Below are 13842 nucleotides of genomic sequence, written 5' to 3' on the forward strand. Positions count from 1 at the left end.
GCCAAGATCTCCAGTTTCGCTCAATTGTTGGAAGCGGTCTCCTACGTCACGTTGACCCTGTGAATGGCTAATCAAAAGGCAAAACATGCCTAATGATTCCTCCACTGACACCCGCGATGTAGGATCCATAATATTAGATTGTTATAACATGTCGCATACATAATGAAATGCTGACACCTCCATTCGAAACATCTCGAGGCAATTCTGGGGATGTCCATTCAAAACCTCCTGAATATATTGATCCCCACCTAGACCAATATTATGTTGAGACATTTTAAGCCGACCTCCAGAATTATAACATGTCATCTAAAGCATATAAACTATGCCCATCTCACCCTCAAATATGGTCAATAAAATCTGACGCGGTAATGTGCCCATAAAATCAAAGTTTCAACTTTATGCTAATTATAATGACCATTACTGTCACATCTTAATTACCCACTGCATAAATGTTCATAAAATAACAGCAAAGTCATCCAAACTCCAAGTAAAATGTTAAGTCAAATGTTGTTCAACATCAATAAATAAAAGTGACATAAATGACATAAATAATCAAAGATAAATGATTATCCCTCAAACTGATAAGCATAAAATACCAAACCGAATAGTCCTCCCGATGTCTTCATCAAGACCTACTCAAGGCAAATTCCAAGCCCATTCACTCCTGCGAATATCAGAAATTGCTATGAAAGATCTCTGCACTGACGGATCAAGTAATCGTTCAAAGGCCTTATTAAACTGCTTGGGGGGCAGCGAAGGTGTAATTGCTTCCAGCAACTTCATACAATGGACCTGTAAATCATAGGCACCATCAGACTCCATGCTATTTGACCCTTTGTTGCGCTTCGCGGACATCTTCCCATACCTCCCGTCCTCATATGCCTTCGCCCTGGCAGCAGCACTAGGCTTAATTTCCTCAAGGCACTGACTAAATTCGTCTGGAAGGGCCACAGGCTGTTATGAAACAACATGTATATATATTAAACCAGAAGAAGAATAAATGTGTAATTGAAAAGTTTTGCATAAGCCTAGAGTAAAGGGGAAGAAGCCTAAGCCCCATCTCCCCTTTCAAAAACAAGCAAGAAGCCTAAGCACAAAAGCCATGATCAGAGAAATAAATGCTCAATAGTATATTACACAAACAGTTCCATATAAGCAGCAAAGAACATCAATAGCAAAGACAATACACGTTTGACCCAAAATAGACCAACAACAACACAAGGCTAACACTGTATCCCGTGAATTTTCTCTGTGGGTGTTTAAGCCAGCAGCCACATCACACATACATCAACAAAATTGAAATACATACATGCCCAACTCAGCTATGCATATGTAAACATGCCTCTCAATGTTCACCCACAGAGGCAGGGCTAATAAACACACTTCATCAATGTTGGAATTAGTAATTGATTGGCCCAACTAGTAATCTATCCAGGGTAGACAACACACACAAAATCGATACCTCAACAATGTCCATTAATTTAGGGAAGGGAACCTAAAATGGGGGGATGGAAAAGCTTAATTGGTAGGAGCATGTCTTCCGAGCTGTGGTGGTGGAGGTATGTATGATACGGCATTTATGAGTGGATCTGTGGATGGAGGACTGTTGCTTGCAGAGCTTTATACGAATGTGTTCAATTGGTTTGTCCACTGATACTCTATAGACCATTTTGGTCTACAACAGACAACGTTATAGTCCCCTCTCAAGATAGCTTCCCGGACTATTGCAAACCCATGCGAGGGCTAAATCAATGGAAGAGGGCAGACATCTTTGTACTGGAGGATGCAGTGCTGCACCTTACAAGCTGAAACACTCGGTCAAGATTCGCATGGTAATGGACAGATTAGGGCCAGAGATTCACACAGTTTTCGTAACTTCTCGGGGCAGAGATTCACACGCGTTCAAAGCTTCTCAGGATAGAGATTTGCAGGGCATGAAGACAGGTTAAAGCTGACGCTGTGCCATCCAGAAAAATGGTGCAGACGCATGGATAAGCTCACAAGTGTGGGTTACTAGAAATAGGGGATGTGAAATCTGGAATGGGAGTGCTGGGTTTTGCGTGGTGTTATCCTTCACTCAAATGGAGAAAGGAAGATCAGAGACAAGGAGGAAGGAAACATTGAGGGAGCAAGAATTTGTATGAGGGAGGTTGTGGGTCGGAGGAGGGAACTTGAGCTGTTCAAAAGAGGAAGAGAGAGCTGTTGGGATGAGGGCTTGGGTCAGAGGAAGGGGACATGTTCAGTGTGTAGTCAGGGAACGATCTTCTCATTGAACAGAAGCTAACACCAAGCTGAAAATTGTGGGATGAGATGTTTTGTGTCTAACATGTGTGTTTAGATATTAATCTTATCTGACCATATGAGATGGTTTCACCTCATTTGTGTTTCAACTGATGCCCCAAACATCCCCATAGTGATGCTGTAGTGCTTCTCTGTTATAAATAGTGCAAGCCTGAATTTAAGTTCTTAAATAATATGGTGATTGGATAACATGGATCTAAAAACCATGGTTGTAGTGATCCTTCTGTTTGTATTAAGGATTGGGTTTGAATGGGCTGGCCTTTGGTACAACTTGAAAACGTTATTGGAGCTGGCCTAGTTCTCGTCTTTCTCACCGATCCCACCTTTCCTACTTCTTTGTTAAGGCTAATCTTCCATGACTGGGAGGCCATGGCTTACATAGGATTGATGCTGAAATGAAAGGTCATCTCTGAAATGAAATGGTGATGAATCCTCGAATAGCTTGAATTATGGAACCTTTTGCTGCTGACCATGATGCTTTATTCCGTGCATTTTCTTCTGCCTTCGGGAAGCCGTCAACTTCAGGTGTTCTAATGATAGTGAGAAGTTGTACTTTTATAGGTTTTGATTAGTGGTTCAATTTGGTCCTGCCCTTCAGAAGGAGTTATGAACTTTTCAGCTTTCTCCATTCTTTCATTTTGTCAAAATCATCATCTAGTTCAGGTAGAAATCCTCCTTTTGAGGATATCGTGTAATTTTTAGTATGGACACGTGTGTATGCTATAGAGTTATAAGAGAGATGATATTTGCTATCGTGGAATGTGTTAGTGCCAAGCAATCCCTCTAAAAAATACGGGACTCCCATGAAAAAGAACTAATGTTTTAATACTAGACTATACTCTTTTTCAAAAGGATTGTGTGGTGCTTGCGCACTCCACCATTGTATCTAGCATTGCTCAAGTTATAAACTAGTAGCATGTATGGTTTATTTATATGTGGGTGTTTATTGCATAAAATGGTAATGATCATTTTCTGTAATTTTTTCAAGGTTTATGGAGCTGGATTCGTCCACGTTAATTTTAATTGTTTCCTAGTTGAATGCTCTCTGCAGATCTTTGACAGTCCACAATGGCTTACTGTCAGATGGCATTCACATTGTTATGTGAAGAAGGTGCTAACAAGATCTTGGAAAAAAAATGAGATTGCTTGTGTTGTTTTAAACTGTCAAAATCAGATCACAGAAGTGCTAGAGAGTTAAATGTCATCAAATTAGAACTAGTTCTGAGGTACAGTCAGCAATATCAAATGATGAGGGTGAGTAATTAGCTTCAAATAACATTGTATATGGGGCAATATTGCAAATATCACAAGATATGAGGATATTGCAAATTTATTGGTAGTTAGAGGAAATATTTGAAATGAATAAAAAATATTAAAAAATATTATTTAAATGATATAAAAAAAATAGATAAGCTGATATATGGTATATTGTAAAAGTCATTAGGAAAAATAGAAAAAGTAGGTTTTGGTGATGTATTTTAGAGAACAAGGTACAAAAACCAATTGGGAGTGCTCCCACGTATCTAAGTCCCAATTAGTCAAACAGAATTAAAAGTCACAGAAAATCCACAGTTTATGAATATTCGACAAGGATAAAATGAGTAGTTAGCCTCTGAACCTTGCAGATTCCTTTTCATTTTATGTTGCTTTCTTACATAGTCGAAAAGTTTTTTTTTTAATAAGTAAAATGGAAAAAGAAAAGGAACAGTTGAACAGTTCTAGCATGAAATGACACATCGTTACAACTGCACATATCCAGCATAGCATTAATACTCAGGCATTTAACTGCATAAGATACAAAACTTGTGGTATTCTTACTCCTTGCATGCAATTTATATTGTTCGCTTGAATCCTGACTGTTTAAGCTTTTGATATGTCATGAAAATCTAGTTTGCAAATGATTTAATTAAAGTCATGTTCTTTTATTGCACCACATGTTTGTAAACAAAGTACCATCTAATCCCGGGGTTGCATAGGCCTTCATAAAAGAGTTTCTCAGAAGTCCAACTCATGTGTTATTTGGAAGTAATGAACACACTCATGTCATGAAAAGTACAAGAATGATATCAAAGTTATGCAAGTCATGATTATTCTCATGTTATGAAAGTCGTGATTGTTCTCATGTTATGAAAAGCTTATGTTAAGAAAGTCATGAGAAAAGCAATGATGAATGAATGCATATCATGACTACTTTATTTTGACCGTAAGATGGTGCTTGGTACTGATGCAAGGCTGTGGGTGGGTGGAAGTACAAGCTACACTAAAACATGTTGAAAAGGTGTGTTCCACCCAGGATGTTTACGTCCAAACGACGGTGGTGTGTCGATGGGGTTTTCAAAGCAGCTTGTGATAGAATCTAAGCTTTTTTTGCTCGTGAAGGAAGGTAGTTTGTTACGTATCACTGAGAGAGGATGAAAGTTCAAGCACGAGTTATTGCTAGGACAAGCCATAGTACAATGGCTCGGAAGAGCATTGAAGGACTGTTTGAAAGGAAAAAGAAAGGATTTTTACTAGGGATGATAATATGTTACATGACCCGTTAACCCAACATGAACACGACACAATAATAGCGGGTTAGGGTTTAGTCTTAACGGATTCGGGTCAAAACGGGTTGACCCATTAAGACACGATTGCTTAACGGGTTGATAACGGGTCAACCCGTTATGACACGTTATAACCTGTTATGACACGTTAAGAAAGTTAAAGTTACAATTCTATCCTGATACTTAAAAATAAAATTGTTAGAAATTCAATTTTGATATTTTTATTATTTGAATTGTAATTTTAGACTTGTATTTAACTTCATAATTTTGATAAATATTGTGATTTTAAAATTTATATAAAATTATGCTAAATTTAATCAGGTCAAACTGGTTAATTTAAGACTTATTCAACATATTTACATAAATAGTTTGAAATGGGTCGTATTGTGTCGTGTTAACCTATTTCGTAATATTCACTAATGGGTCAAAACAGGTTGACACGACACGACACGACCCGTTATGTTAATGGGTCGTGTTAGGATTTGAGATTTTGACACGATAAGATTAACGGGTTGGGTTAGGGTTGACCTATATAGTATAATATATATGCTTTGACACGACACGAACACGACCCATTAACACGATTCGACACCCCTAATTTTTACACATCAATGAGGGAAGGATACCAAGGTTTTATAGCACAGCGTTGCTTGAATAGTCGTGGTAGAAACAGGGGTGGGTCTTTTGGCAGAACACAGCGGGGACCAATGGTAGAAGAGGTTAACCTAAAAAATGGGTCCTATAAGGAGGTGCTCTCTCTGTCAATGGACAGCTTTGCTGTCCATATTTATTTCCATATTTGTTTCATACTTATTTACGTGATTTACTCTTCCGTGTAATTAACTTAATATTTGACAGATTGTATAGGAATAACCGTAGCATATACTTAGCTCTTTCCATGTATAGAATTCCTTGTACAGTTTATATAATAGAGAGAAATCAGAAGGCCAACTATTCGGCCATTCATCCTTTGTTTCACTTATCTTGACATGGTATCAAGAGCCTAAGGTTCTTGTCTCTCTCGGAATTTTTTTTCTTGGTCTCGGCTTCTCTCGTGTTTCGGTGTTTTTTTGGTGTCCCGACGTCCCAGTCTTTTTTTTTTTTCTCTCTGCTTTCTGGTTTGGTGATTCTCGGCTGGGTCTGTTTTATTTGGAGTTTTCGGCACTTTCTGTCTCTGGTTTGGTGTTTCTCGGCTGGGTCTGTTCCATTTGGTGTTTTCGGCACCTTCTGTCTCTGGTTTGGTGGTTCTCGGCTGGGTCTGTTTCAGTCTTGGGGATTTCGGCCTTGCTGTTTGCTAGTTCTGTGCTTGATTTCGGCACCTTCTGCTGCATCTCTTGGGTTCGGTTCTTGTTTCCGTGCACTATTCTGCTTCTTCCTGGTTTTCGGCGCAAGTTTCTGGTATTTTTTCGGCACCTCTGTTTGGTTTGGACGTCTGTATCTTCGTGGCCCTCACAGAACACTCGTGGCATTATTTTTTTTCTCGGCTTTTGTGATTTTTTTTCGGTACCAGTTTTATTTCCTCCTTTTATTTCGATTTATTTTCTGCCATTTTTGCTGTCTCGGGTTCCATTTTTTGTTTGCAATGGACTCTGCACCTGTATGTGTCAAGTTTACTGGCAAAAATTACTCTACTTGGGCTTTTCAGTTTGAACTTTTTCTAAAGGGAAAAGATCTTTGGGGTCATATTGACGGTACCGATGTCGACGAACCATCCACTTCTGACAAACCCAAGACTATTCCTTCATGGGCTGTTCTTGACGCTCGGATTATGTCTTGGCTTCTTGGTTCAGTGGAGCCACATATTGTTATCAACTTGCGGGCGCATCGCTCCGCTCAATCCATGTGGAATTACTTGAAGACAGTTTATCATCAAGATAATGATGCCCGTCGCTTTCAGTTGGAACATGCGATTGCCATGTTTCAACATGGTAGTCTTTCCATCCAAGACTACTACTCGGCTTTTTTGACTCTTTGGCATGAATATACTGATTTGGTTATAGCGGGTGTTCCTGTTGCCGCTCTTTCGACTATTCAGAAGCTTCATGAGACTAGCCGGCGTGATCAGTTTCTTATGAAACTGCGCCCGGAATATGAATCTGTTCGCTCCTCTCTACTGAATAGATCTCCTGTTCCTTCTCTTGATGTTTGTTTTGGTGAGTTACTTCGCGAAGAACAACGTCTTAGTACTCAAGTTCTTCTGGAGCACTCTCATGGCAGTTCCGGGACGACCACTGTGGCTTATGCTGCCCAAGGACGAGGATCCTCTATGACTTCTAAAAATCTGCAGTGTTTCTGCTGCAAGGAATATGGGCATATTGCTGCCAATTGTCCTAAAAAGTATTGTTCTTATTGCAAGAAAAAGGGTCACATTATCAAAGAATGCCGTATTCGTCCTCAGAATCGTCAGGCCCAAGCTTTTCAGACTTCTGTTACTGTTCCTCCTGCAGCAACTTCTGTAGCTCACGACTCTTCTTCAGGTGCTTCTTCTGATCTTGCACCCTCTGCCGCCACTTACTGCACCCCTGAAATGGTGCAACAGATGCTCATTTCCGCTTTATCTGCGATGGGTTTTCAAGGTAACAATTCTACGACACTTTGGTATGTAGACTCGGGGGCTTCTAATCACATGACGAATACTCCCACATCTTTGTGTCATGTTCGGCCCTATGCTGGTCACTCTGCTATTCAGACTGCCAATGGCAGTTCTCTACCCATAGCTGCTGTCGGAGATGCCTCATCTACGTTTACTAATGTGTTTCTTGCTCCTCAGCTTTCCACGAATCTTATTTCTGTTGGTCAATTAGTTGATAACAATTGTGCTGTTAATTTTTCTGGTGATGGTTGTGTTGTGCAGGACCAGGTAACGGGGGAGCCGATCGCGAAGGGACCTAAAGTGGGGCGCTTGTTTCCACTATTTTTACCTGTTCCGTCATTTTCTCCAGTTTCTTCTATTAAGTCTTTTGCTTGTAATAATGTTCCTGATCTAAGTATGGTGTGGCATCGTCGTTTAGGCCATCCCAATACTCAGATCCTATCTCATGTATTGCACTCTGGTTTCCTTGATAATAAAAAATGTTATTCTTTATCTTTTCAGTGTGATTCTTGTAAACTTGGCAAAAGCAAAATTCTTCCATTTCCTTTGCATGCCAGTAGAGCTTCTAGTTGTTTTGAGCTTATTCATAGTGATGTTTGGGGACCTTCCCCGGTTAGTTCACATGACAAATTCAAATACTATGTGACTTTCATTGATGATTATAGCAGATTCACTTGGGTTTATTTCCTTCGTTCTAAATCTGAGGTTTTTCGTACTTTCACTGATTTTTTAGCGTATGTTGACAATCAATTTTCTGCGACTATTAAGACTTTACGTACAGATTCTGGTGGTGAATATTTGTCTACTGAGTTTCAGGCTTTTTTGGCTTCTAAAGGTATTATTCACCAACGTTCATGTCCCGCTACTCCCCAACAAAATGGAGTAGCCGAACGCAAAAATCGTCATCTTCTTGATGTGGTACGTACTCTTTTGTTAGAATCTTCTGTTCCATCCATGTTCTGGGTTGAGGCTCTAAAAACTGCTACTCATTTGATTAATCGTTTACCTTCCCAAGTATTACAAATGGAGTCTCCCTATTTCCGCTTGTTTGCTCAGCAACCTAGTTATGATAATCTCCGTATCTTTGGTTGTGTATGTTTTGTCCATTTACCTTCTCATGAGCGACATAAATTATCTGCTCAATCTGTTCGGTGTGCATTCTTGGGATATAATGTGTGTCAAAAGGGATTTGTTTGCTATGATCCTACTTTACATCGTACACGCATTTCTCGAAATGTTATTTTCTTTGAAAATCAACATTTCTTTCCTGTGTCATCTGTGCCCTCTTCTTCTACTGTGGTCCTTCCCTCCTTTGAGCAGCAGCTCTCAGATCTTCATCATGTCAGTTCTCGCTTTAAACCAGGTATGGTGTATACGAGACGCTCCCGCTCACAGTCTCTTCCGGTGGCTAATCCGATATCTGATCCTAACATACATCAGCATCAGTCAGTTGCTGCACCTCCAGAGCCTTTGGTACGTCGCTCTTCTCGAGTGTCTGTACCCCCGGATAGGTATGGGTTTTCTTCTGGCAATTCTGTTTCAGCTCTGACTGCTGCATTGTCCAATTTTGATATTCCTACATGCTACTCACATGCTGTCAAGCATGACTGTTGGCGACAAGCTATGCAGGAAGAAATTGCAGCTCTAGAGGCCAATCACACCTGGGACATTGAGCCTTGTCCTTCCACTATAGTTCCTCTGGGTTGCAAATGGGTTTACTCAGTCAAGGTTCGCTCTGATGGGAGTTTGGATCGTTATAAAGCTCGGCTTGTTGCTCTTGGGAATAATCAGGAATATGGTGTCAATTATGAGGAGACATTTGCTCCTGTGGCTAAGATGACTACTGTTCGTACGATTCTAGCTCTTGCTGCTTCCAATGATTGGCCACTACATCAGATGGATGTTAAGAATGCTTTTCTTCATGGGGATCTTAAAGAGTGTATTTATATGAAGCCACCTCCGGGATTGTTTCCCTCTCCGACCTCCAATGTGTGTAAACTTCGTCGCTCTCTTTATGGTCTCAAACAAGCTCCGAGGGCCTGGTTTGATAAATTTCGAACCACTTTATTAGAATTTTCCTTCAAGCAGAGCAAGTATGACACTTCATTATTTCTTCGGAAATCGGACATGGGTATTGTTGTCCTTTTGGTTTATGTTGATGATATTGTGATCACTGGTTCTGATTCTGCTTTACTTGTCCAGCTTAAGACTCATCTCTCAGAATCCTTTCATATGAAAGATCTTGGGTCTCTCACATATTTTTTGGGTCTTGAGGTGCATCGTAGTTCCTCGGGTATTTCACTTAATCAACACAAGTATGCTAGTGATTTGGTGGCTACAGCTGGACTGCAGGAAGCTACCTCTGTCGATACTCCCATGGAGTTAAATATCAAGCTTCGCAAAGAGGAGGGTGACTTACTTGTTGATCCTAGTTTATATCGGAAATTGGTGGGTAGCCTTGTCTATCTCACCATCACTAGACCAGATATTTCTTTTGCTGTACAGCAAGTTAGTCAGTTTCTTCAGACTCCTCGTCATCTTCATTTGGCTGCTGTCCGTAGGATCATACGCTATGTTCAGGGCACTTCTGCCCGTGGCTTATTCTTTCCTGCAGGAAATTCTCCCCGTCTTGTTGCTTATAGCGATGCTGATTGGGCTGGATGTGCTGATACACGTCGGTCCATCACTGGTTGGTGTGTGTTCTTAGGTGATGCATTGATCTCCTGGAAGAGTAAGAAGCAAGACAGAGTTTCTAAGTCCTCTACCGAATCTGAGTACCGCGCGATGTCTCTTGCTTGTTCCGAGATTATTTGGCTTCGAGGATTGCTTGCTGAGTTAGACTTCTCTGAGACTGATCCTACTCCTTTACATGCCGATAATACAAGTGCTATTCAGATCACGGCCAATCCTGTCTATCATGAGCGCACCAAGCATATTGAAGTTGACTGTCACTCTATTCGTGAAGCCTTCGACGCTCGTGTTATCACTCTTCCCCACATTTCTACTGATCTACAAATTGCTGATATCTTCACCAAGGCTCTTACTCGTCATCGACACTGCTTCCTAAGTAGCAAATTGATGCTTGTTGATCAACCCGCCTCAATTTGAGGGGGGCTGTCAATGGACAGCTTTGCTGTCCATATTTATTTCCATATTTGTTTCATACTTATTTACGTGATTTACTCTTCCGTGTAATTAACTTAATATTTGACAGATTGTATAGGAATAACCGTAGCATATACTTAGCTCTTTCCATGTATAGAATTCCTTGTACAGTTTATATAATAGAGAGAAATCAGAAGGCCAACTATTCGGCCATTCATCCTTTGTTTCACTTATCTTGACACTCTCCGGTAGAGACTCACCGTGAATCGAGAGCGAGGGCCGGTGTGGTGGGTCTTCCAACAGGTACACTGATGGAGACTTGCATCAAGCCCCTTGTGGTGCTTTAAGGGAGAGGGATTGTTGGCAGGGATGATGTCAGGAGGGAGGAGATGGAGGAACGAAGCATGCTGAGGGAGATGCAATTGCAGTTGTGGAAATTGCAGGGTGAGGTGGATAAAGTACTGAAATGTGTTGGGGCAAAATGGTGAGTTTTGGGGATGGTGTGGGCTTAGGAGATCGAAGGGCCAACAAGGCCTTAAACATATATCAGGCTAAGGGGATGGGCTCTAGCAACGGGCCTAGTAAGGCCAAACCCCGAGAAGTAAGGGGTAAGTGGCCAGAGTGGGAAAATAAACACAGGCTAGTGGGTTGGGCAAAGAGCCCTGCATGTGTGGAGAGCACGTCCAGTCTCAAGGGGGAGGGGGGGGGGGGGGAGTTCTCCCCTAGACACCTCATCGTGAGACTAGCAAATGGTAGAGGACCTGCCGATGGGAAATTAGAACACACCAGTGAAGGTGGTGGAGCTGTCAGAGGGTGGGTAGGTCACGTAGGAGATCCAGAAAAAGATAGCAAATCTCCCTCTCCCAGTGGACATTCCTTCACCACCGAGCGCCATCCCACCGTCGAGGGGTGGCCAGAATGTGCCGATGGGTTGTGGGGGAGAAGTTTCTGCTCCGGCAAACCCCCAAGTTCAGCTCTATGATGATGCTTTGATGGACGAAAGTTAAGGGGCGAGCTCAAATGAGTTTGCTAGTGAATAAATGTTTTTATCTGATGAGGAGAACTCTCAGAGGCTTGTCTAGGTGCTAAGTGACCCTATTGGGGAAGTCGGAAATGTGCTTGAGGAAAAGACGCAGGGGGAGCAAATGGGTTTCAGACTGGGTGATCCTATCCCTCTGAATTTTATGTTACCAAATCAGTCCAGTGTTTCAAATTGGGTATTTCACAAGGTGAAGGATATCCAACAAGTTGTGGGGTTGAAGTGTGAAGGAGACGAGGAGCAGTTCATAGCGTTGCTTATCGCTATTGAAGCAGGACACTAGCAACAAAGGAAAGTTGGATAAAGAAAACAGAGAGAGCTTAGGAGGTTAACCTGGTCTATGAACTCTGAGGGTAGTTTCAGCAGGGACAGGTCTAAAGGGAAGGGGATGGCCTATCCCAAATGAAATAAAAAATTGTATCGTGAAATGTCCACGGGCTAAACGAGGCAAGCGTCTTCAAATAAGAAATTTGCTTCGTGAGTGGAAGGCGGATATCATTTGTTTATAGGAGACAAAGCTGAAAGTAGTTACTAGAAAAATTGTGCAAAGTAAATGGAGTTGTGTACATGTGGATTGGGTGTATTTAGCAACTAATGGGGCCCCAGAAGGTGTGTTGGTGATGTGGGGTTAGACAGGTGATGGAGAAAATGGAGGATTTTATAGGGGTGTTCATGGTAGCATGCTCTCCTTTAGAAGTGTGATAGAAGATTTTTGGTGGGCTTTTGCAGGTGTATGTGGACCTAACTTAGACAACAACAAAAGATTATTGTGGGATGAACTAGCCGGAGTACATAGTTGGTGGGACCTCCGATGGTGTATTGGTGGAGATTTTAATGTTATAAGATTTGCAAGTGAGTGTTTTGGAAATAGAAATGTGTAGCCAGCAATGTCGGCATTTTCGAAGTGGATCTTTGATTTGAATCTAGTGGATTTGCCACTAGCGGGGGGTTCTTGCACGTGGTCTAATAATTAGACATGGTCTTGATTGGATAGATTATTAATTTTTCTTGAGTGGTAAAGTCATTTTTGGATGTTTGACAAAAGAGATTGCCTCGTCTATGTTCAGATCATTGGCCCATCATGCTGGATTGTGGTGGGCTCTAAAGAAGGCGTAGGTATTTCAAATTTGAAAACATGCAGCTGAAATCAGAAGGCTTTGTGGACAGGCTCAAACAATAGTGGTCATCATATCAGATATAGGGTACCACTAGCTTCACCTTTGGGCATAAATTGAAAGCTCTAAAAAAGGATTTAAAGCTTTGGAATATGTAGGCTTTTGGTGAAATAGGGGAATGCAAAAAAAACAAGGTAATGGAAATCCAAGAGTTAGAGAGGATACAAGAGTCTTGGACTTTAACTAAGGAAGAACTAGCTCAAAAGTTAGTGCTGGTTGCAGATTTTGAGAGGATTATTTTATTAGAAGAGACTTATTGGGGTCATAAATCAAGAGCATTGTGGTTAAAGGAAGGAGACCAAAGCACAAAGCTCTTTCACAGGGTAGCTAATTCTCACAGGAGATCCAACAACATTGAGATGATGAAGATTGATGGTGTTGATTGTAGGGAAGAGCAGGTGATTAACAATCATGTAGTTGACTTCTTTGAGCAATTACTTACCAAGCAGGTGAGATGGCAGCCTACACTTGATGGGCTTGGTTTTGACTCCATTGGGCCTATTGATGTCCGTCGGTTGGAGAGGCCTTCTGAGGAGGTGGAGGTTTATGAAATAGTGAGGAAAATGGTTAAAGACAAGGGTTTGGGTCCTTACGGTTTTTCTATGGTTTCTTTCAAACATGCTGGGTTGTATTAAATGATGATTTTATGAAAGTGTTCCAGGAGTTTTACTCGGCAGGAAAATTTAAGAAAAGACTGAATGCCACTTTTCTTGCATTGACACCAAAGAAGGTTGGGGCTGCGGAGATTAGGGAGTTTCAGCCCATTAGCTTGGTAAATGGGGTATACAAGATTATTTCCAAAATACTTGCGAATCACCTAAGTGAGGTAGTGGGGAAAATAATTTCAAAACCCCAAAATGCCTTTGCAAAGGATAGAGATATTTTAGATGCAGTTCTTATTGCAAATGAATGTCTCGACAGTAGACTGAAAGCTAGCACTGTAGGGATTATTTGCAAGTTAGACATGGAAAAGGTGTATTACCATGTTAACCGGGAATTCATCCTTGATCTTCTTGGGACGTGTGGTTTTGGGGAAATATGGCAATCATGGATCCGATGGTGCATATCAACAGTGAAATTTTCAAT

The 13842-nt window shown here is 41.2% G+C and overlaps 1 protein-coding gene across 6 annotated transcripts in view; it reads right to left on the reverse strand.

Moving 5' to 3' along the window:
- Positions 1-371: 371 nt before the first annotated feature.
- The window catches only part of LOC122314231, a 69415-nt gene continuing 55944 nt past the window's right edge, over positions 372-13842 (reverse strand). For all 6 annotated transcript variants that reach the window (XM_043129709.1, XM_043129731.1, XM_043129702.1 and 3 more), the window contains exon 10: positions 372-954. In XM_043129709.1, coding sequence (XP_042985643.1) covers positions 637-954 — 318 coding nt within the window. In that variant the 3' untranslated portion in view covers positions 372-636. The remainder of the gene's footprint in view (positions 955-13842) is intronic.

Source organism: Carya illinoinensis, chromosome 1, assembly GCF_018687715.1.
Source record: "Carya illinoinensis cultivar Pawnee chromosome 1, C.illinoinensisPawnee_v1, whole genome shotgun sequence".
Lineage (NCBI taxonomy): Eukaryota > Viridiplantae > Streptophyta > Magnoliopsida > Fagales > Juglandaceae > Carya > Carya illinoinensis.